Source organism: Takifugu rubripes, chromosome 7 (genome assembly GCF_901000725.2).
Source record: "Takifugu rubripes chromosome 7, fTakRub1.2, whole genome shotgun sequence".
NCBI classification, from domain to species: Eukaryota; Metazoa; Chordata; class Actinopteri; order Tetraodontiformes; family Tetraodontidae; genus Takifugu; species Takifugu rubripes.
In genome coordinates, this window is record NC_042291.1 from 6,872,514 (window position 1) to 6,893,133 (window position 20,620).

General features: G+C 47.4%; 1 protein-coding gene across 2 annotated transcripts; it reads left to right on the forward strand.

Annotated features, from left to right (window-relative positions):
* Positions 1 to 195: 195 nt before the first annotated feature.
* LOC115250515 (protein spire homolog 1-like) lies at positions 196 to 17,581 on the forward strand. Of its 2 annotated transcripts, XM_029839311.1 has the most exons (17): positions 196 to 790; positions 2,744 to 2,772; positions 5,935 to 6,165; positions 6,561 to 6,686; positions 8,689 to 8,763; positions 8,917 to 9,081; positions 11,379 to 11,465; positions 11,593 to 11,722; positions 12,023 to 12,064; positions 13,515 to 13,672; positions 13,763 to 13,856; positions 14,035 to 14,177; positions 14,267 to 14,404; positions 14,489 to 14,559; positions 14,657 to 14,684; positions 14,805 to 15,097; positions 15,278 to 17,581. In XM_029839311.1, the coding sequence occupies exons 1-17, from the start codon at positions 433 to 435 to the stop codon at positions 15,531 to 15,533; spliced, it is 2,424 nt and encodes an 807-aa protein (XP_029695171.1). In that variant the 5' UTR covers positions 196 to 432; the 3' UTR covers positions 15,534 to 17,581. The 2 variants fall into 2 exon arrangements, with proteins under 2 accessions (XP_029695171.1, XP_029695172.1); XM_029839312.1 differs by lacking the exon at positions 12,023 to 12,064.
* The last annotated feature ends 3,039 nt before the right edge of the window (positions 17,582 to 20,620 follow it).

The window sequence follows — 20,620 nt, forward strand, 5'->3', positions numbered from 1 at the left end:
TGTTTCAATAATTAATAGTGATCCATTTAATTTACATTTGTCAAATATTGTATTTGTCCGTATGCATTACCTCAGTGTGACATAAATATGCATTTGAAATGAATTGCCTTTTAATGTGTGTGTGTGTGTGTGTGTGTGTGTGAGTGTGTGTGTGTGAGTGTGTACTTGCGTGTGTTATGAGTCATGTGATAAAGGAGTGCGCCTGGATCGCTCGGTGCTGATGTGAGACACACGCACACAGCGCACACAGACGTGCGCACGCAAAAGAAGGCAATAATCACCCCCACCGCCTCATGACCGCCGCTCATCCGTGACCCTCGCGGGGAATCAGCCCCGGTGCCGCCGCTGCAGAGGGAAGCCTCCATGCCTCCAGGTCCTCCGGCCTTGGACCTGCTCTCTTCATCGGGCCTCCTGCGCTGACATAATGAAAGGATGGCCGAGCGCCGCCGCGGGGACCAAACGGGGCTGACGGATGCTGCTGCGGCCGCTCACCGGGAGGAGCAGCGGCGCCACCACACGATGAATTCGCCCAACGAACCCACCGAGGACTGCCTGTCGTTGGAGGACATCTTGAGACTTTACAGTCAGCCCATCAACGAGGAGCAGGCTTGGGCCGTGTGTTACCAGTGCTGCCGGACGCTGGCGAAGGAGCAGCGGGGCAGGAGGAGATCCTCCGCGGCCGCCACCACCGGCGCGTCCTCTGCGGCGCTTCCGAGGAGGATCTCCGGACCGGGGGATGTTGGGATACAGAAAGACGGCTCCGTGAGGGTGGAACACCAGGACTGTGAAGGTAAAACCTTATTAAGAGGGAATCCGCCTTAAAACAGAAATCGTGGCCATGACGGAGCTGAGCTCTTGTTGTGGTCCTCACATATTCCGAAGGGATTTCAAGGCCCATGCAGGCACTTATAATGAGAGTATTTATTTGAACCTAATGCCCACCAGCTTCATTTGCACCAAGATGTAAAATAGTGTTCGGCTTCTTCACACTTGACCCCATCACCAGTAAACAAAAGAATACCAGTGGAGACCCCCCACTGCTCCCAGTCTCATGGTTCTCCAGATGTTTTCACTGATTTCCCCCTCTTTGAAGGCACGTGCATGTATAATCCTATCAGGAAAGCAGTCTGATCAAATATAGGTGTGTGTGTGTGTGTATGTGTGTGTTTGTGTATGTGTGAAAACACGTTCAAAACGCACGTAACACAGATCTGTTGTCAGCCTCTCCGTCCTCGTCTTTGATGGATGAGAGGACGGCCTCAGGGACGCTGGACGTGCGAGACAGGGCCGTGCTGAGTCAGTGCTTTGGATTATGATTTAATAAATGCAGCGAGTGCGTCGCACAATCAAGTTTCCTGAGCAAATCTGAGCGGCACAGCTGCGATGATGATGATGATGATGATGCTGAAGACAACGCCGATGATGATGCTGTGGCCTGTAGGTCTAGTTGCTCCGCATGAATGGGATATTTTTAGGCGCACGCCGGCAACCATCACAGGGGTGGGGTCCGGGCTTTTATACCTCTCTTATTTAACTGTGCAGACTTCCCAGAGCTGCTTAAAGGTGTCAGATAAAAGGAAATAACATTCAGTGGGTCCTTTGGCAAAGTTCTTCAGATGAACAATCCTGACACGAGCAACCAAACAAGATGGAGTGGCCGAAGGACCACTTTACATTTAAATGTATCTAGTTTCGAGGCTCAGTGCCAGATGAGAGGTGCGCTCTGATGGCTACTGTAACGTCTCCCATCTAAAGCTGTGAAAGCAGCAGGATTGTGGCTCTTCCCTCACGTAATGTCGGCATGTTCTCACATCTCACTTCGACGGTTTGAGCGTTGCCAGCCGTTCATTAGCGGCGTAAATAATTGGCTCCCGACAGATGGACGGACTCGGCTCCATTATTGAGACGCCAGAAAGAGAAAGACGTCAACATCCAGCACAAGGTTATTGTTTGTTTTTATGATCCTCGGGGGAAATTCCGATCACCATGAGGCATGCTGCATGTTTTCCCCATCGACGGTTCTTGTACAGGTACAGAAGCGCCACTGTCCGTAAGCGGACGTGTCACAAAGCTTCCTCGTGGAATTCAGACCTTCTGACGCCTCGGTGATGTCAGAGCTGCGTGTTTCAGTACAAAAAAGGCTGTTTGTTCACATAATGTGTCTTCATGAGGTAAAAGCTGGGCTGGGGAAACATCTAACAGGGGGATCTTTTCTCAAGGGAACACAATCACGGGGTTTTGTCGTCATTGGTCACAAGGTTCTCTGCGTACTACAGCAGCTGGAGATGAAGAAGCATTTTTTATTAACACTGGCCCAGTTTCTTTACTGGATTTTACTCACCGACCCAGTTTCACTATAGAAGAGGGGTCCATAATAAAATCCAAAATGTGTCAGTGTACAGCCACGCCCTCCTTAAACTTAGACTTATCACCTCTGACTTTTTTTAGTTGGTTGATTTATTGTAATTTTCTTGGCTGGTTGGAAATGTCTGTTGGCATTTTCATTGACTTTTTTTCCGTCGACACACTTCAGACTGAGCTTTTCCCCTGAAGATTGCAGTGAAAAGTGGCACTGAGGACTCAAACAAGGCCATAGTGCATAAACCATACGCTCCCCTCAACCTTCAGATGCATTAGCCGGGCTGTACTTTTTCCTGCAGACATTGTGATCAGGCACGTGTTTAAGCTGCTTCATGCTTACAGCTGCTGTGTGTCTGACTGGTGCTTTCCTGTGTCCCTGCAGGTAAATACAGCCCTTGCACAACAACAGAGGTGAGTAACTGCGCTGTAAATCTGCTTTACTTCCATGTTTTTCCTGACCACATGCTTGGAGAGATTTGTGCTCCGTGCTACCTTAGAAATGTTTTGCCCAGAGCCAGAATCTAATGAGCTTAGCTCTGCATAAAGACCGCTAACAGGACCAATAAGCTGGCACCTTAAGTTCAATATTGGACTTTTAATAGCATCTTGATAATAATAAGAGATTCCAAGATCAGAATCCATCTTCGCTTTTCAGTGTGATTTTAAAATAGCTTCAGTTGGGTTTTGGATGTAATGCATGTATCGCAACCTGCCATTTTCCACTGTGCGTCTCCAACCGTCGCCCACATTACAGCGTCGAGTCCTCCAAACTCACAGAGGGTTGCTGGACTGGGCGACAGCTGGGACGCCATGGAATAATTGATGTGGGAATGTGATGAGAAAGGAAGCGTTCCTTTGTTTTTGTGCTACAGTAGTACTCTGTGGTGGATCCGGAGTCTGCCAAAATGATAATTTCACCAATACTATTGATAATTCACGTAGGGCTGCACATTATCGTTGCCCCAGGGGCTCTGGAGCGACGTGGCTGTGATAACAGACGGACTGTGCAGGCAGAGAACGTGAAACTGCATAGACAAAGCTGCCTTAAGCAGCTTTGCACTAGAAATGAACACTCACAATTCAAAATCACTGTCAAAAACTGCTAAGTTGTGGCAGCTTTTTGCTGCTTTTTGCTGCACGTGTACGGTGTTGAATTAGCTTAAAGCTAGATGAGCACGGGCAGCCAACGCTGGCACACATTATCTGTGCATCACTTCTGTGTGGACTCCATGTGGCCGTAAACGTCGCTCTGGCTCAGAGCAAATGTGCAGTGTCAATGATCCCAGTGGTAATTCTCCTGTTTTCAGTCCAAATAACAGAGAGCAATTCACAAGTAGTCTCAGAATTGTTCTAGGTTGGGCCTGGTCACGAAAAAATGTAAAGACGTGCACTCCATGTCTCTCTCAGAGAAATTTCCTGAGCATCACTAGAGATGGAGTGAAGATAATGTTATTAGGTCCAACAATTTTGCTTTTAAACTGATAAAGAGTCAATTATCCAGACCATCCTTTTGATCAGGTTAGGTTTGTTGGATGCCCTCCATCCTTCCACGATGGCCCCGCCTGATATTTTACAACCGGCAGGATTGTTTATCCATATTGATTCATTAGATTTATTTTAGGGTAAGTGGATTCCCTTCAGTTTAACTCAGATACTGTGGAGGATGATGCCTGATGCAGTGAGCCACTATTTCCACGCCTTTTTTAAATTTTCCCTGCAGTTTCTGTCTGTCTGTCCGTCTGTCCGTCTGTCTCTCTGCCTGCCTGCCTGCCTGTCTGTCTGCCTGTCTGTCTGCCTGCCTGCCTGCCTGCCTGTCTGTCTGTCTGCCTGCCTGCCTGCCTGCCTGCCTGCCTGCCTGCCTGTCTGTCTGTCTGCCTGCCTGCCTGCCTGTCTGTCTGCCTGCCTGCCTGCCTGCCTGCCTGCCTGCCTGCCTGTCTGTCTGCCTGCCTGCCTGCCTGCCTGCCTGCCTGCCTGCCTGTCTGTCTGCCTGCCTGCCTGCCTGCCTGCCTGCCTGCCTGTCTGTCTGTCTGCCTGCCTGCCTGTCTGCCTGCCTGCCTGCCTGTCTGCCTGCCTGCCTGCCTGCCTGCCTGCCTGCCTGCCTGCCTGCCTGCCTGTCTGTCTGTCTGCCTGCCTGCCTGCCTGTCTGTCTGTCTGCCTGCCTGCCTGCAGTTACTGTGGTCCAGACAAAGAGGTGGCATTCAGCCATTCCCTGCCGCAGGAACCTCAGCTCTAATGTGTTGTGGGAGGGTGGGTGGGTCTGGTCTGGATCTCTGTTTCCCACCTCACCTGTCTCCTCCCCCTTGACCCCCTGATGTGCCTGCCTCGTCGCCCCCCCCCCCCCCCCCCCATGCTTTGATCAGTGATTTTCTCCAGTGTCTCAGGTCACACCCCTTCCCCCTCCTCCGGTGGTTTCTGTGCTGTCTGGCTTCCTCCCCTGGAACTCTCCCATCAGTCCTGTCTCAGTGTTCAGAGCTGCAGAATAATCCCCAGTGTGACTTCTCACTCCCCCACTCTTGTTCTTTGGTTTAGCTTTGGCGGCGGCGCCTCCATCGACCATAAATGTGCTGTACCGAAAGAGCCAAAAACTGCAAGCAGCAAAGCTAAAATAGTATTTTGTATATTTATATATACAGACACATGCACACGCACGCACGCACGCACACAGACACACAGACACACACACACACACACACACACGTATTTAGTTTTCCATTAATATTTTTAGAATTTATCTTATTGCACGGTAAATCCGTTAATGGAGCAGCCCATAAGACTTCCTGTCTTGAGCATAAAGCCAATGAGTGCAGATAAAATGGATTTGTTTCACAGCAGCATCCTCAAGTATACAAATTGGGACAGATAAGAAGTGAAATCCTGTTTGTGAACTCCGAACCTGATTGATTAGTGCTGACGAGGAATATGAATGCACACGTTCCGGTCCACGTTTGTCACACCTGATCAGTGTGCTAAGGTCGTTATGAACCATGTCAGTGTGTATTATATTTGATTTCTGAAAGGGCTGTGGGAGGAACTTGCCTCACTAGTTGAGGTGTCTTAAAATAACATAAGGCAAAAATACCAAAAAACAAATCCTTAAAGCTGCTAAATCAAGATTCAGGTGAAAACCATTTTGTTTTGCTTTTCAAAACCCAAAACTAGCCATCACCATTATGGCGGTGACGCCTCCATCTTTGGTTCACGTCAGTTATCGTAAAGCTTCTGCCGTAGTGGCTGAACTCTAAGATCCCACCGGCCTTTAAAAGGCCGATTGTATCCACAGGAACCCATGTGAGACGTGCAACCATGAGGCCATTTTGCTCTGTGTCAGTTGATCACAAGATCAGTAATCTGCCTCTAGTGTGAATCTGTCAAAGCCTCTCAGGCAGCCTGTTTGCGTGCGTGAATCGGGTGATGGAGGGAGTTCTCCCTTAAAGGTCGAGTCGGGAGGTCAGGCACATCACAGCTGTTCAGGACAGAGGATCGTTTTACGTAACAAAGACACAAATCCACACTTGTTTTCACACAACGCACGGAGAAGGTGAAGAGGATCCGTCTGATCCGGTGCTTTTCCAGGTGATCGAGTCTTTGGGGATCATGATCTACAAGGCTCTGGATTACGGGCTGAAGGAGAATGAGGAGCGGGAGCTCAGCGCTCCTCTGGAGGAGCTCATCGCCTTCATGACCAACATGGTAGAGGCCGAGAGGGACGCCTGCCCCGACGAAGGCTACGAGGCCACGGAGGAAGAGGATGAGATGGAGGATGAGTCTGACAGCATCCCCAGTGGCTACAGAGACATCCTGCAGGTACTGGGCTCTTGTAATAAAGGAAACTAACATCATCTTTTGCATACATCGAACCCTGATTGCGTTAGTCTAGCATTCCTGATAACACACAGATACACACACACACACACACACACACACACACTCGTAGTAGAAGCTAGCTGTCAGTTACTGTTGTCATCCAAGGACTTCTCACCCACCACTGACCCACTGCTCTTTTACTCTTGTCGCTGCTGTAGACTGACCGAGGTCACAATGTAGCTCCGCTAACTCGCATTTGCTTCCTTAATACAGATGAACAGCATTGTTGTGAGTGTGAACGAGAAAAGATAAAGCTCAAACGTGAATGTAAACACCCAGCTTTTAAACGCCATTGAGGTGAGGTGCGTTTTGAAAGTGTGTGTGCTCTCTCACAGCTGTGCACATCTCATCTACCTGCACTGTCAGATGCCACCAGTCACTACCAGGCCGTGTGTCGGGCTCTGTACACAGAAACCAGGGAGCTGCACACCTTCCTGGAGAAGATCAAGAGTGCTAAAGAGGTGGGTTCCTCATCTCCCCCGTGGTCAGAGGCTGTTTTGATATTTGCAAATGGAGGTTATGACTCTTAATTGTACCTGACGCCGCACTCGGCGCAATCAGTGCTGGGCAAATGGAGAACAAACGTGTATGGTGTGTACCTAACTCCAGTGTACAGAGCTGGATGGTTAGGAGGCAGAGAGGCGGAGAAGTGCTGACCTCTGTGTTAACTGTGTGACAGAGTGGAGAACATCCGCTGATGTGAAGGCGCGTCCATGGTGACGTCCTTGAATATAACAGTCAATGGACACGACCTCGAAAAATGGTTTTGGTTACTTATTTATAACCAACCCCAATCATCTACGGGATATTTAACAGCTGAATACCTCATATTTAATAAGGTCACACGTGGTTCAGGTTGTTGTTCAGATGCTCCCGTCTGAGGTGGCCGTGTGTGACGACACGCCGATGCTGCCAGGGGCTTCTAGGTTCTCACAGCTGATACTCACGACATGATACATAATCCCTCTGAGGTCTGGTTGTTGCAAGGTCGGTCTGTGTTTTCAACTCGTCTACATGCCACAGAGGATTAATTCTGCTTTTCTTTTGCCGGTCATGTGTGCGCACAGTTGAGGCGGAGGCCACTGCTGCACTTCTGATGCTTATACTAAATTTGTATCTGCTCAGAGTCTTAAAAATGACATTTTCAATGGGCAACGGGCTATAATTAAGTTAAAAACCTGAAAAATCCCTCACAATGATTTGTTTTCCCATTACCATACCAAACAAAAGTGAGTTATAATTCCTTAAGTGTGGCACGTCATTCTGGGGGCTGTGAGCGTGAAAATGTGGGAGTGTTTTGGTTGTTTTCAGGCAAAGGTCTGAAGCTCAGCTGTGACTTGGAACGTTTCCCGTGAGAAGAGAGAGAGAAAGCGTGTGTGTGTGTGTGTGTGTGTGAGAGAGAGAGACGACAGGGTTCCTTCCTGGTATGCACTGATGCTGCCGATGCCCTCAGTGTGTAATGCATCTGAATGAATAGAGGAGCGGTTGCGTAACTCTCTGTTAGCAGAGAGGACTCACTGCGGGGCAGAAAAGGCTAAAGAAGAGGACGTGTGACGGATGACAACACTTTTAACCTGAAAAACAAAGCAGTGAACCCTTTCAACACCATGGTTACTATTGTGATTACAGTTTCAATGCTAGGAGAGACCTTTAGAACCAACTGTGTGTAACCTTAACACCGTTATCCATTTAAATAAAATGCACTGATTAGGCCAAAATATTGATGTTTTCTATATTTTGTCTCTGCAGCCGGATGAGCATTTCTTTACAGAAATGACAGATACCCTATATACTGCGCATTTTCTTTTTGTTTAAAAGAACGAGCTGTCGCCTTGTCTGCTGTTAGCCCAGTCAGTTGTGTTTTAATGCTGTCCTTTAATCTAATTTAAGTTTTGTGGAATTGAACAGAATGAGATGTAAAAACAAAGGAAATCTGATTTTAATGTTCAGAGGAACAGCGTCAAACACATTTTCAGCCCCCCAGAGAAGCTGTCAGTCAGCCTGTCAGTGTTTTGCAACACACTAATGACCTCATGTTGTGCAGGTTCAGGTTCAGACGGAGGCCAGGATGGACGCCGACAGCTAACTGGCGTAGACCTGTGTCATATATAATGGGAGTAAAACAAAACGCTCCCTTCCAACAAAAACGGGTTGCGTTCAAGATCAATAGACATCTTCTGCTGTTCTCTGACTCCAGACACATGCTCAGCTGTTGCCGTGAGCGACCGTTCAAGCAACCCCCCGCATCATTTTACACAGCAAAGCCTGAGACGGCCCTGCTGTGATGTCACCTGATACATTTGTTGTCAAATCAAATCCAGGAAGTGACCTTCCCCTTCCTCCAGCATTGGATGCATGTCGAACGAGATGTTGCTCCTGTCGGAGAAAAATGCTTCATATTTCATTTTTAGCTCCTTCATTTCCTGGGCGTTAAAATATTGAATCTCCATCTCTCACATCCAGAACCTCCGTAAAATGGAGGAAGAGTCATCAGGAGAACCTGGCCGAGACCTGAACGAGCTGCAGAATGCTGACTGGGTAGGTCTCCAGGCCGCCGCCAAAATTCGTTTAGAAAATAGATTTTTTTTTAGCCCAAGTCAGCTGTTTCGATCACTGTGTGGTCATTCATTCAAACGTGTAGTGCTCAGCAGCTCCCCCTCTCATCCATGTTACCCCCCCACACACCATCAGGCTCGGTGCTGGGTCCAGGTGATGAGGAACCTGCGGGATGGAGTCAAGCTGAAGAAGGTGCAGGAGCGCCAGTACAACCCTCTGCCCATCGAGTTCCAGCTCACCCCCTACGAGATGCTGATGGACGACATCAGGTCCAGACGCTACAAACTGCGAAAAGTCATGGTCAGTGTGTGTGTGTGTGTGTGTGTGTGTGTGTTCATGCCTCAGAAAGTTTTGTTTTATTACTTCCACCAAAGAGGTCATACAACAGTCGGTGTCTGTGAACAAAATACCTCAAAACGTTCTGAACAGTTTTTACTGAAATTTTCAGGAAATGCTGACAATGTGTCAAAGAATAGACGATTATATTTTGGTGATGTAAGAGTTGTGTGACGGGGTGGATATGGACCCAACAGCAGTACACTTGAGCTCAGGATCAATTGGTCAGCAGCAAAACAGCAAAAACAGTAGCAAATTCGGATGTGATCTGCGATTTCCGGAAGCAGTCTTTTCTTCAGACCAGTGGCCCAAAAGGAGCCTCTGGGTTTAGGATTAGGGGAAGGGAATGGGTTTACTCTTGGTGGAACGGCCGAGGGGAGGGGTCCAGAGCCGGGCGGCAAGGCAGAGGTACCGATGAGGGACGAGCAACAGACGAGTCGAGGCCAGGCAGAGGAGTCGAAGCCGGGGAAGCAGATTATAGCTGGAGCCACGGAGGCAGAGTGCGTGGTCGGAGACAGGAAGCAGGCAGGTTTCCTGGGGAACAGGCGAGGCGGGCAGGATGAAGACAGGCAGGTCTGGGATGAGCTGCAGCGGAGCCGACAGGTGAGTGGAGTTGGCCTGATGAGGTGGGAGTGGCTGACAGGTAGAGTGGAAAACTACTGAGGGCAGGAAGCAAGGAAAAGAGTTGGGGTTCACTTTTTCCAAAATTTTAGAATCCTGCTCCAGACCCCTTTCTTCTTCTTCTTTTTCTCCTTCTTTTCAATGTAGTTCTGATGAAAGGAGGAATTGGTTTTAGTTTTCACATCCACACATTTAAACTTCCAAAACCAGGAGTGACGGGACAAACAGATCTGCGGCTGCTTACCCAAAGCTGCTGGAAGTTCTCTTGGAAGCGCTCAGTTTCCTGCTTCCTCTCCTCCTCTTGCTGTTTGCGCAGGGTCTCTTGTTCGTGGAGTTTCTCCTCCAGCTCCGACTGGTGTTTTCTCCACCGCTGAGCTTCGGTCTGCCAGGACTCGATCAACGTGGTCAGCTGCTTCTTCAAGCAGTCGTCCCTCTCTTCCCTCATCCCTCTCTCAAGCTGCTGTCTCAGCTTCTCCTCTCTCTCACGCATCTCATGCTGGTCCTTCTCTTTCTCCTCCAGGAGCTTCCTCTGGAATTCTTCCTGCACGCCAATGAGCCTCTGCCTCATCCACGCCTCCATCTGCTGTTCTTTTTCTGAGAATTGCAGTTTCAGAGCCTCTTCTTCCTTGGAGAGCTCTACGTGGTCTCCGTGCTCCGGACTCTGGTGGCTGTCATTGGTTCCACTAAGCAACTTCTCCTCCAGATCAGAGCACTTGTCTTGGCTGACTGTGAGATCAGCCCTTGCCTGGTTCAGCTGGGTCAGGGTGTCCATGTGAGCCACTGTTCTTATCTGGCGCCTTTTGGTGCTCCGGCTCAACTGCTCGTCCTTCTCAGCCAGCTGTTCTTTTAGCTGCCTGACTTCATGCTGAAGCTCCGTCACTGACCTCAGCAGCTTTTTGTTCTCTTCCTGTATCTTCTCCATTGGTCTTCCTGTTCTTACTTTTTTGTTTAAAATGTAGATCACTTTAGCAGCTTCTGTTATGTTATGCTGTTATGCTGTTTCACTAACACAAGTAGATAGTTTAAGTATATTAGGATTTATGTTTAGGACTAGAGTTTTAGGCTTTGATGTTGTGCCTTTAATGTCCTTTTTTGTCAGGCTTTGAACCAGGCATGTCCAAACCCAGTCCTCGGGGGCCACATCCAGCCGGGTTTTCTGTCCTACCAGGCTGGAAATGCATTCAGTGGGATAGAAAACCCGGCTGGATTGTGGCCCTCAAAGACTGGGTTTGGACATGCCCGCCTTGAACCATTCATCATCAGAGCACATCAAAGACAGTGTTCTGTAGAACCAGCCAATGTAACAGCAACGTTAGTGGGAATGCTAGTTTTGTTGTTGTTTGTTTCTCCAATTGTATTTAATCTTTTAGTTGAATATTTATGTCAGCAATTAAGTCATCAGAAATCTACCCCCAATGTGCCTACGACACATCAACTGAAAGCACTTTCTGACTTTCCTGTCTTGTTGAAGCGTCTGTGGTCCCACTCAGTTGCTCTAACTTCATTTTATTCAACATTTAGAAAAAGCTCAGTGTGTTCTATATTGATAGATATAAACACCATGAACATTTCTGTCCGTCACACATTGATCCACATCAGAAAGATGAAATAAGATATTGTATTTCTGTTGTGTTGTCAAGGTGAATGGAGACATCCCTCCTCGGCTGAAGAAGAGTGCCCATGAAGTTATCCTGGAATTCATCCGCTCAAGACCTCCACTCAACCCTGTAAGCTTCCCTTTATAAAGAAGAAACGCTCGCTTTTAACTTTCTCGGGTTGCTTGTTGATACACATCTGATGACAGACGCAGCCGGTGGCGCTCATGCAACATTGTGCACGTGCTCCCTGTCGCAGGTGTCTGCTCGCAAACTGAAGCCTCAGACGCAGCCTCCTCCCACGCTGCACGAACGCATCCTGGAGGAAATCAAAGCTGAGAGGAAGCTGAGGCCCGTGTCGCCGGGCGAGATGCGCAGGGCAAAGCTGGGTACGAACGCACACACGTGCACACGTGGACTTAAACACACAAGCTTTTGTAAAAATGTCCAGCAGTGCTTAAATTACAATTGGATCCCTTTTGTGTACACTGCTAAAAGTGGCAGATGGACATGGTTTCAGTTCTAGTGATACCAGTTATTTTCAAAGCTGTAACATGTACGTCACACACCTGCATGCACGTTGTCCAGTACAGGCAGCAGGTTTATGGGATAAAAAGCTCAAACCGGTGTGATTAACCTCTTGATGCCAGTCGATAACCGTCAAATGCCATGGCTGTTTCTCGTTGCAGTATTTCGCCCACTTAGCATGTCTTTCAGTTTTGACGCGTCAGGTAAAGTGCACCCCCCACCGCTGCTTACCTGACTTCTGCTCCCTTATTTTTTATGCCCCCCTACCGTCGTTGTGGTCTGCTGTCTGAGCCCGCGCTCGCCATCCATCCATCGATCATTCATTCGAACGCTCCCCATTTGTGGTTGGTGGTCGGCTGATGTGACACACCGGTCAAGTTGGAGGAGCCCGTTAAAGGTCGACTGACCTGACAGTCAGTTGGTGAACCTGGGAAAAAAATCATAGTACAGTACGCCAAAAAAAAACCAGTAAGGAAAAGCAAGCTTCATAAAGAGGATTAGACATGATGGTATTTTTATTGCTATTTTCAGTCTTCAGCAACCTGCGAGCGGCCCAGAATAACTGAGGAAGTATAAAATTGTGCTCATTTTTTTGCTTGGCATGGTGATAAATGTGCACAGGCAGCAAAGCCACCAAAGAGCCTTCAAGAATCATCAGCAGAAGACTTATTGTGACCCCAGTGACTTTGCAGAGTTTAATTAGTGTGCAGATGGATCAGAGCAGAGGCTGATCTGCTTCACGTTATATCTGGATGTATGATCTATGAGTATAAGTGAATTCTGCTGAGGCGGCCAATCAAAGTCCTGTTCCTCCTGCCGAGGCTTGTGTATCCTCACATCATTTAGCGCCTCACACCCATTCATTCATGCTTCAGAGAGTCTGTATGTGTGCAGACGTGAAGGTCCACAGTAGAAGTCCTGGGTTGAGGGGGATAAATGAGGCTCGTGAGGTAATGATGAGACAAATGAGGTAATCCTGTGATCTTAATAAAGGAGGTGTCCCCTTCCAGGTTTTGGCTTTACTCGCAGTATGCCACAGGATTTGTTCCGCACTGGAGTAGGTAAAGTATGAGCTGCCCTGCCTTGAAGGGCCTTGTTGACCCATAACCTCACGGTCCTGTATGTCTGCTTCCTTGGCTGTGAACCAATGTAATATGTGCATACTGAGTCCAGGACAGGAGCGAAGAAGGGAAACTCTCTGATCTGTCACTTCCAGCACTTTCCCCACCTCTGTGTAAACCCTCTTTACAAATTATTTTGCACCAGCACCAGCTTCAGCCAGTTGGAATTTGACCTGTTAGAGATTCAGGCCCACTCTAGTTTTGCAGAGAAAAGGTCATTTCCAATAGTTCTATTGTGGAGTTTTCATCAGGCATCCATGCTCTGTGTAACACCAGGCTGCCTCCCCCCAGACCAGCTTAACTCACCCTGCCTCATCCTTCTCCAACATTAAGGTGGATCTAAAACCTCCTCATATACACGGAATCTTTGACATCACATCGAATTAGATTTGGAAAGTTGCTTCTCTCCAGAGGCTAAAAAAAGAACCATCTACTTTAGAGGAACAGTTTATATGAGGAGATGTTTAAGATTCATCTTGAGTTTTTTCCTCCTCCTTTGTCTGACTGACCTTTGCCATGTGGGTCTCTGCAGATGAGTTCAGTCCCTACATGGGCAGGAGGACGTCCAGCACTCTTTCCCTGGCCAATGTGTCCTCTCTGGCGGAACCCTCCGGGTCTCAGTCAGTACCCCAGAGGAAGAAGCTCCTGAAGGCTCCCAGCCTGGCCGAGCTGGACAGCTCCGACTCTGACGTCAGTCCAAGTTTGAGCCTTTGGGGCTGTTTTTTGCTTGTCGGCTGCGCCGAGTGAAAGGTGGTCAAAATGTTTGTGCTTCTAATCCAGGATGAGTTTTTAGGACGCACATCAGTCAGCAGCTCCAGCGTGGCGACATCGCTGATGGATGATACGTCCCCAGAGTCAGCAGTGGGGAAGAAAAGTGTGTATACAGGCCGTTACAGTCCGTAGACATGATTTAAGGCAATCAGAAAGAAAATGCTTACACAATTAGCCTGAAATATTAGCATTTATCTTCTACTAGAAACTGTTAAAAACCTAAAATTTATTGCCATAAAATTCATTCTGAAGATTTTATTTTGTCCTCCTTTGAACACCAGCCCCCCCCATGTTCCTGCCCATTTCCTCGACACCCCAGCCGGAGAGGCGTCAGACCCCCCAGAGGAGGCACTCCATCGAGAAAGAAACCCCGACCAACGTCCGCCAGTTTCAGCCGCCCACCAAGCAGAGTTCGAAGTCGCTGGTGAGCAGGAGGGGGGGGGCTTTCAGCTGCTGTCTGTCCTGGTTGGGTGAAATTGGAGGCATATCTGATGACTGTGTGTGTCGGTGCAGGAGGAGTTCTGTTTCCCTGTGGAGTGTCTGTCCCTGACCGTGGAGGAGGTGATGCACATCAGACAGGTGCTGGTGAAGGCAGAGCTGGAGAAGTTCCAGCAGTACAAAGACGTCTACAACGCCATGAAGAAGGGAAAGGTGGTTTTTAATGACACTCGTGCTTGTAGCAGAGTTTGAATTGTTTTCTTCATCATTGAGTTTATGCTTTTTTTTTAACCGCAGCTTTGCTTCTGTTGTCGAACCAAGAGGTTTTCCCTCTTCACGTGGTCCTACATCTGCCAGTTCTGCAAAAAGTAACACATTTCAGATTATTGTCAACCTTCAAAGACGCAAATAATGATGAAAATAGTCTAATTCTGCATCCTGTCGTCTCTTCCCTTTTCCTTACAGGCCTGTGTGTTCACAGTGCTGCAAAAAGGTGTGTTGGTTATTATTTGTTTTGCAAATCTTGTTCTAACTGGGATCCATGTCCAGTGGTGATCCTCTTCATATTCCTTCTACTCAGTTGTCATTCTGGTTCTTCTCCCCTGTCTCACAGATGCGGCTCCCGTCTAAACCTTATTCCAGCTTACCCATCTACTCCATTGGCTCGACAAAAACTCTGCCCAGGGACAAGCTCGCCGCCATCGCTGCCGTCGGGCAGGCGCTGTCTTCGGCCGGAGGGTCTGGTCTGCCAGGACTTGGAGACCATGTTGAGCCGAGCACATTCAAAGGAGGCAAAACAGAAGCATCTAAAGGAGCTGGAAAACCCACTGGATCTGTAGGTGCTGCCAAATCTGAGAAATCCTCCACGAGCCAACAGCGCCATGGCATTCAGAAGACCATGTCCAAGTAAGAGCAGCACCCACAGCTGCTTAGGCTGTACATCACAATTAAATGGATTCAAATATCACTACAGTATGTTTATAAATGACAGTAAAAGTTAACAAGCTGCCATACAGACTTGCAACACATGTCCAGCAGCTCAATGCAGAAAGACGTGTTCTAATCCCTTTTCTCTCTTCCCTGTAGGTTATCAAAACACGGCTCCCTCAAATCTCACGATGAACTGGAGCTTCCTCCCGAGATGACGGAAGACTGGGCCAGCATGGAGGTGTGTGTGGACTGCAAGAAGTTCATCACTGACATTATCGCCTCCAGCAAGCACAGCCTGTCACTGGCCAACAAGCGAGCTCGCCTAAAACGCAAGACCCAGTCCTTCTACCTGTCTTCCTCTAAAGGCAGGGAGGAGTACCGGCCCTCTGAACGGACGATCAAGGAGATCTAAATGTGATCTTCCTCCTGCTGCTTCCAGCTCAAACGGCACAATACTACCATGATCTGAGCGCTCTGTACAAATGGCCTGCAGCCCTGATGGTGAAGAGCTCCTGCAGGCTGCAGCCAACCACAGCCCTGCCTGTGTTTATACTCCTATCAAAGAAAATCAGTCGCTTGTTGCCACCGCTAACGTGAGGATGGACGACGAGCCTCTCACGCCTGCGCTACCAAAGTGAAGCCACTGAATCCTAGTGTGAGTGCTGCCATGTGGTGGCGATGAGCGTGTCAGTCAAGTTTAGAGAACCTAACGGACCATTAAAACCAACTTAATACAACAGCAACAGTGTTGAGAACACATTCTCCATCACAGATACGTGTTTGCAAGCCATACCAAACAGGAACTTCCTGTATAAAAGTGCATCAGTTATTATGGGTAATAGAGCAGCATAACTATATTTTTACAGTCAGTCAATACAATGAAACTGTAAGACACCAAGTAATTATACACAGACCCATTCATGGAAGTGGAGATGAAGGAAAAGTAAACCGTGATCGTTGCAGTGAAGGCTGTGATGGCTGGGACTAAAACTGGCATATATCTGCTGGAATATTTGGGTCAGCGTGGCTCGAGTTCTTCACAACGTGAGAGCAGGTGCTGCTTCCTCCCTTGACCTCACTTTTGGAACTCTCGCCATACATTTTTATATGATATTCACGGTGGCCGCGCGATGGAGGGATCATCTCCGTCCTCCCCGATGGCACAAAACTTTGCTCCAAACCAACTCACACATGACGCAACAAGCACAAAAATCATGTGACGTGTCTTCGGCCCCCTCAGACTGGAGACACAAGCTGCCAAGAGATTGAGAAAAAGGTGGAATATTAAAGCTGTGCAGTTTTGTGGGGCTCCTTTTATTATTTTTAAATTCACGTATGCAGTCAATGATTGTTCAGTGGTTTGTTTTATGATGACTGTCTTCACGTGCCGCCTTTAGAAGATCTGCGCTCTGTTCCTTCTCCCCCAGACTTTGTGCCAAACTCAATTTTATTCCCTATTTTGACAAAAATAGTCTAAGATCACCATACCAGTTAAATAATCAATTTATAAGGCATTGAATCTGCTTTATTGTACAGATGTGGGTGTGGCTGATATGATCATGTGACATCATTTCCCATGATGCCCCTTTAAAGCAGTTAGCATGACAGGAGAAAGTTTTTGCAGTACCATGTCGGTGCTTTTTTTAAAAATTATTATTTACAGATATCTTTTCTTATACAGTAAATTAAGATTTGTTATGAAATGATGATCTTACAAGATTAACATTCATGTGTTGGTTGAACAGACAGGAAAGAACAACACACTACCTGATCATTTAAAACACGTTACGTTAAACGCCTTCATCGTTCCTCTCCAAAATTGAGCCTCATTGTTGCTTCATCCTTCATCTTCCTCTCCAAGATGTTTCTGCCTTAAGAACTGTTGTGATCGTACGTTGAACAGTCGTCTACTGCAGCGTTATTTTCTGATGGTTGGTTTGAAGATCAGCTGCCTGATGGGTGTTGCCTCTGTGCTCCTTGGGACACTTTTCTGTGTCTGAGGGGGAACCTGCAGGGGAACAATGGAACGTCCACACCAGAGATTTCACAGTGTGATGTCATCATGCATGTACTACAGTGTAGTCTCTACCTTTATCCTGTGTACATTAAATGCTGTAGAGTGCAACAAATCTTGAGTACAAGAATAAACTGTAATGCGGTACTGATCAGTGTATCTATAGTCAGCTTAGAAACAATCATGGGGGCAACCAATTAAGTTGTTTAGTGGAATATTTTTAAAATTAGGATCATGTGACCTTTTTTTCCCCCTTCAATATTCAGTCGAATCTCTGTGGTAATTATTCATTTTGCTGGAGATGGACTTAAAAGGATGCACTGATTGAATGGTAAAATGACTAGCACAATAAAATATCAATGTATTTTAATTATAACAGAAAATGGCAAAAATGACAGAATGCATAAAATAAATGAAAGCAGATACACATGGGGGTGTGAACACCTTCATCTTCTGCTGGATTCAAAGAGTGTTTGCATTTTTTACATTTTTAAATAAGGATGCAAATAATTTGAGCTGTCTGAAATTATTGAATTACAATATTAATGGAAAAACTCACTTTAGGATCCCACAATTATGTTGTGAATTACTTCAGCATAAAAAAATCCCCCAAAACTAAAAGCCATTAGATACATAGAACATTTGTTCCAGGACAACTTCTGCATTTATGAAGCCCCGTGATTTCAGGAAACAGTCTTCTTCAGACCAGTGGCCCAAAAGGAGCCTCTGGGTTTAGGATTAGGGGAAGGGAATGGGTTTACTCTTGGTGGAACGGCCGAGGGGAGGGGTCCAGAGCCGGGCGGCAAGGCAGAGGTACCGATGAGGGGCGAGCGGCAGACGAGTCGAGGCCAGGCAGAGGAGTCGAAGCCGGGGAAGCAGATTATAGCTGGAGGCACGGAGGCAGAGTGCGTGGTCGGAGACAGGAAGCAGGCAGGTTTCCTGGGGAACAGGCGAGGGAGGCAGGATGAAGACCGGCAGGTCTGGGATGAGCTGCAGCGGAGCCGACAGGTGAGTGGAGTTGGCCTGATGAGGTGGGAGTGGCTGACAGGTAGAGTGGAAAACTACTGAGGGCAGGAAGCAAGGAAAAGAGTTGGGGTTCACTTTTTCCAAAATTTTAGAATCCTGCTCCAGACCCCTTTCTTCTTCTTCTTTTTCTCCTTCTTTTCAATGTAGTTCTGATGAAAGGAGGAATTGGTTTTAGTTTTCACACCCACACATTTAAACTTCCAAAACCAGGAGTGACGGGACAAACAAATCTGCGGCTGCTTACCCAAAGCTGCTGGAAGTTCTCTTGGAAGCGCTCAGTTTCCTGCTTCCTCTCCTCCTCTTGCTGTTTGCGCAGGGTCTCTTGTTCGTGGAGTTTCTCCTCCAGCTCTGACTGGTGGTTTCTCCACCGCTGAGCTTCGGTCTGCCAGGACTCGATCAACGTGGTCAGCTGCTTCTTCAAGCAGTCGTCCCTCTCTTCCCTCATCCCTCTCTCAAGCTGCTGTCTCAGCCTCTCCTCTCTCTCACGCATCTCATGCTGGTCCTTCTCTCTCTCCTCCAAGAGCTTCCTCTGGAATTCTTCCTGCACGCCAATGAGCCTCTGCCTCATCCACGCCTCCATCTGCTGTTCTTTTTCTGAGAATTGCAGTTTCAGAGCCTCTTCTTTCTTGGAGAGCTCTACGTGGTCTCCGTGCTCCGGACTCTGGTGGCTGTCATTGGTTCCACTAAGCAACTTCTCCTCCAGATCAGCGCACTTCTCTTGGCTGACTGTGAGATCAGCCCTTGCCTGGTTCAGCTGGGTCAGGGCGTCCATATGAGCCACTGTTCTTATCTGGCGCCTTTTGGTGCTCCGGCTCAACTGCTCGTCCTTCTCAGCCAGCTGTTCTTTTAGCTGCCTGACTTCATGCTGAAGCTCCGTCACTGACCTCAGCAGCTTTTTGTTCTCTTCCTGTATCTTCTCCATTGGCCTTCCTGTTCTTACTTTTCTGTTTAAAATGTAGATCACTTTAGCAGCTTCTGTTATGTTATTCTGTTATGCTGTTTCACTAACACAAGTAGATAGTTTAAGTATATAAGGATTTATGTTTAGGACTAGAGTTTTAGTCTTTGGTGTTGTGCCTTTAATGTCCTTTTTTGTCAGGCTTTGACAAGGCTTTATGGTTTTGTCAGGCTTTAAAAGTTTTAACCGTTCATCATCAGAGCACATCAAAGACAGTGTTCTGTAGAACCAGCCAATGGAACAGCAGCACTACAGGGAGTGCAGAATTTTTAGGCAAGTTGTAATTTTGAGGATTAATTTTATTATTGAACAACAGCCATGTTCTTAATGAACCCAAAAGAATCATTAATATCAAAGCTGGATATTTTTGGGAGTTGGAGTGGGGCTTTTTTAGTTTTAGCTACTTTAGGAGGATATCTGTGTGCAGGTGACTATTACTTTGCGCATAATTATTAGGCAACTTAACAAAAAACGAATATATACCCATTTCAATTATTTATTTTCACCAGGGAAACCAATATAACAGCTCAACAATCACAAATATACATTTCTGACATTCAAAAACAAATCAGTGACCAGTATAGCCACCTTTCTTTGCAAACACACTCAAAAGCCTGCCATCCATGGATTCTGTCGGTGTTTTGATCTGTTCACGATCAACATTGCGTGCAGCAGCAACCACAGCCTCCCAGACACTGTTTTCCCTCCTTGTAAATCTCACATTTGATGAGGGACCACAGGTTCTCTGTGGGGTTCAGATCAGGTGAACAAGGAGGCCATGTCATTAGTTTTTCTTCTTTTAGGCCCTTTCTTGCCAGCCAGGCTGTGGAGCACTTGGATGCGTGTGATGGAGCATTGTCCTGCATGAAAATCATGTTTTTCTTGAAGGATGCAGACTTGTTCCTGTACCACTGCTTAAAGAAGGTGTCTTCCAGAAACTGGCAGGAGGACTGGGAGTTGAGCTTTAATCCATCCTCAAGCCGAAAAGGCCCCACAAGCTCATCTTTGATGATACCAGCCCATATCAGTACCCCACCTCCACCTTGCTGGCGTCTGAGTCGGACTGGAGCTGTCTGCCCTTTACCGATCCAGCCACGGGCCCATCCATCTGGCCCATCAAGACTCACTCTCATTTCATCAGTCCATAAAACCCTTGAAAAATCAGTCTTGAGATATTTCTTGGCCCAGTCTTGACTTTTCAGCTTGTGTCTTGTTCAGTGGTGGTCGTTTTTTAGCCTTTCTTACCTTGGCCATGTCTCTGAGTATTGCTCACTTGTGCTTTTGGGCACTCCAGTGATGTTGCAGCTCTGAAATATGGCAAAACTGATGGCAAGTGGCATCTTGGCAGCTGCACGCTTGACTTTTCTCAGTTCATGGGCAGTTATTTTGCGCAATGGTTTTTCCACACGCTTCTTGCGACCCTGTTGACTATTTTGAAGGAAACGCTTGATTGTTTCAATGTATTTTAATTATAACAGAAAATGGCAAAAATGACAGAATG

Excerpts from the sequence above, each read along its gene's own strand:
- LOC115250515 (XM_029839311.1), top strand. The coding sequence starts at position 433 with ATGGCCGAGCGCCGCCGCGGGGACCAAACGGGGCTGACGGATGCTGCT. Across the intron at positions 791-2,743 it reads GGAACACCAGGACTGTGAAG|GTAAATACAGCCCTTGCACA; the intron begins GTAAAACCTTAT and ends GTGTCCCTGCAG. Across the intron at positions 14,560-14,656 it reads ATCTGCCAGTTCTGCAAAAA|GCCTGTGTGTTCACAGTGCT; the intron begins GTAACACATTTC and ends TTTTCCTTACAG.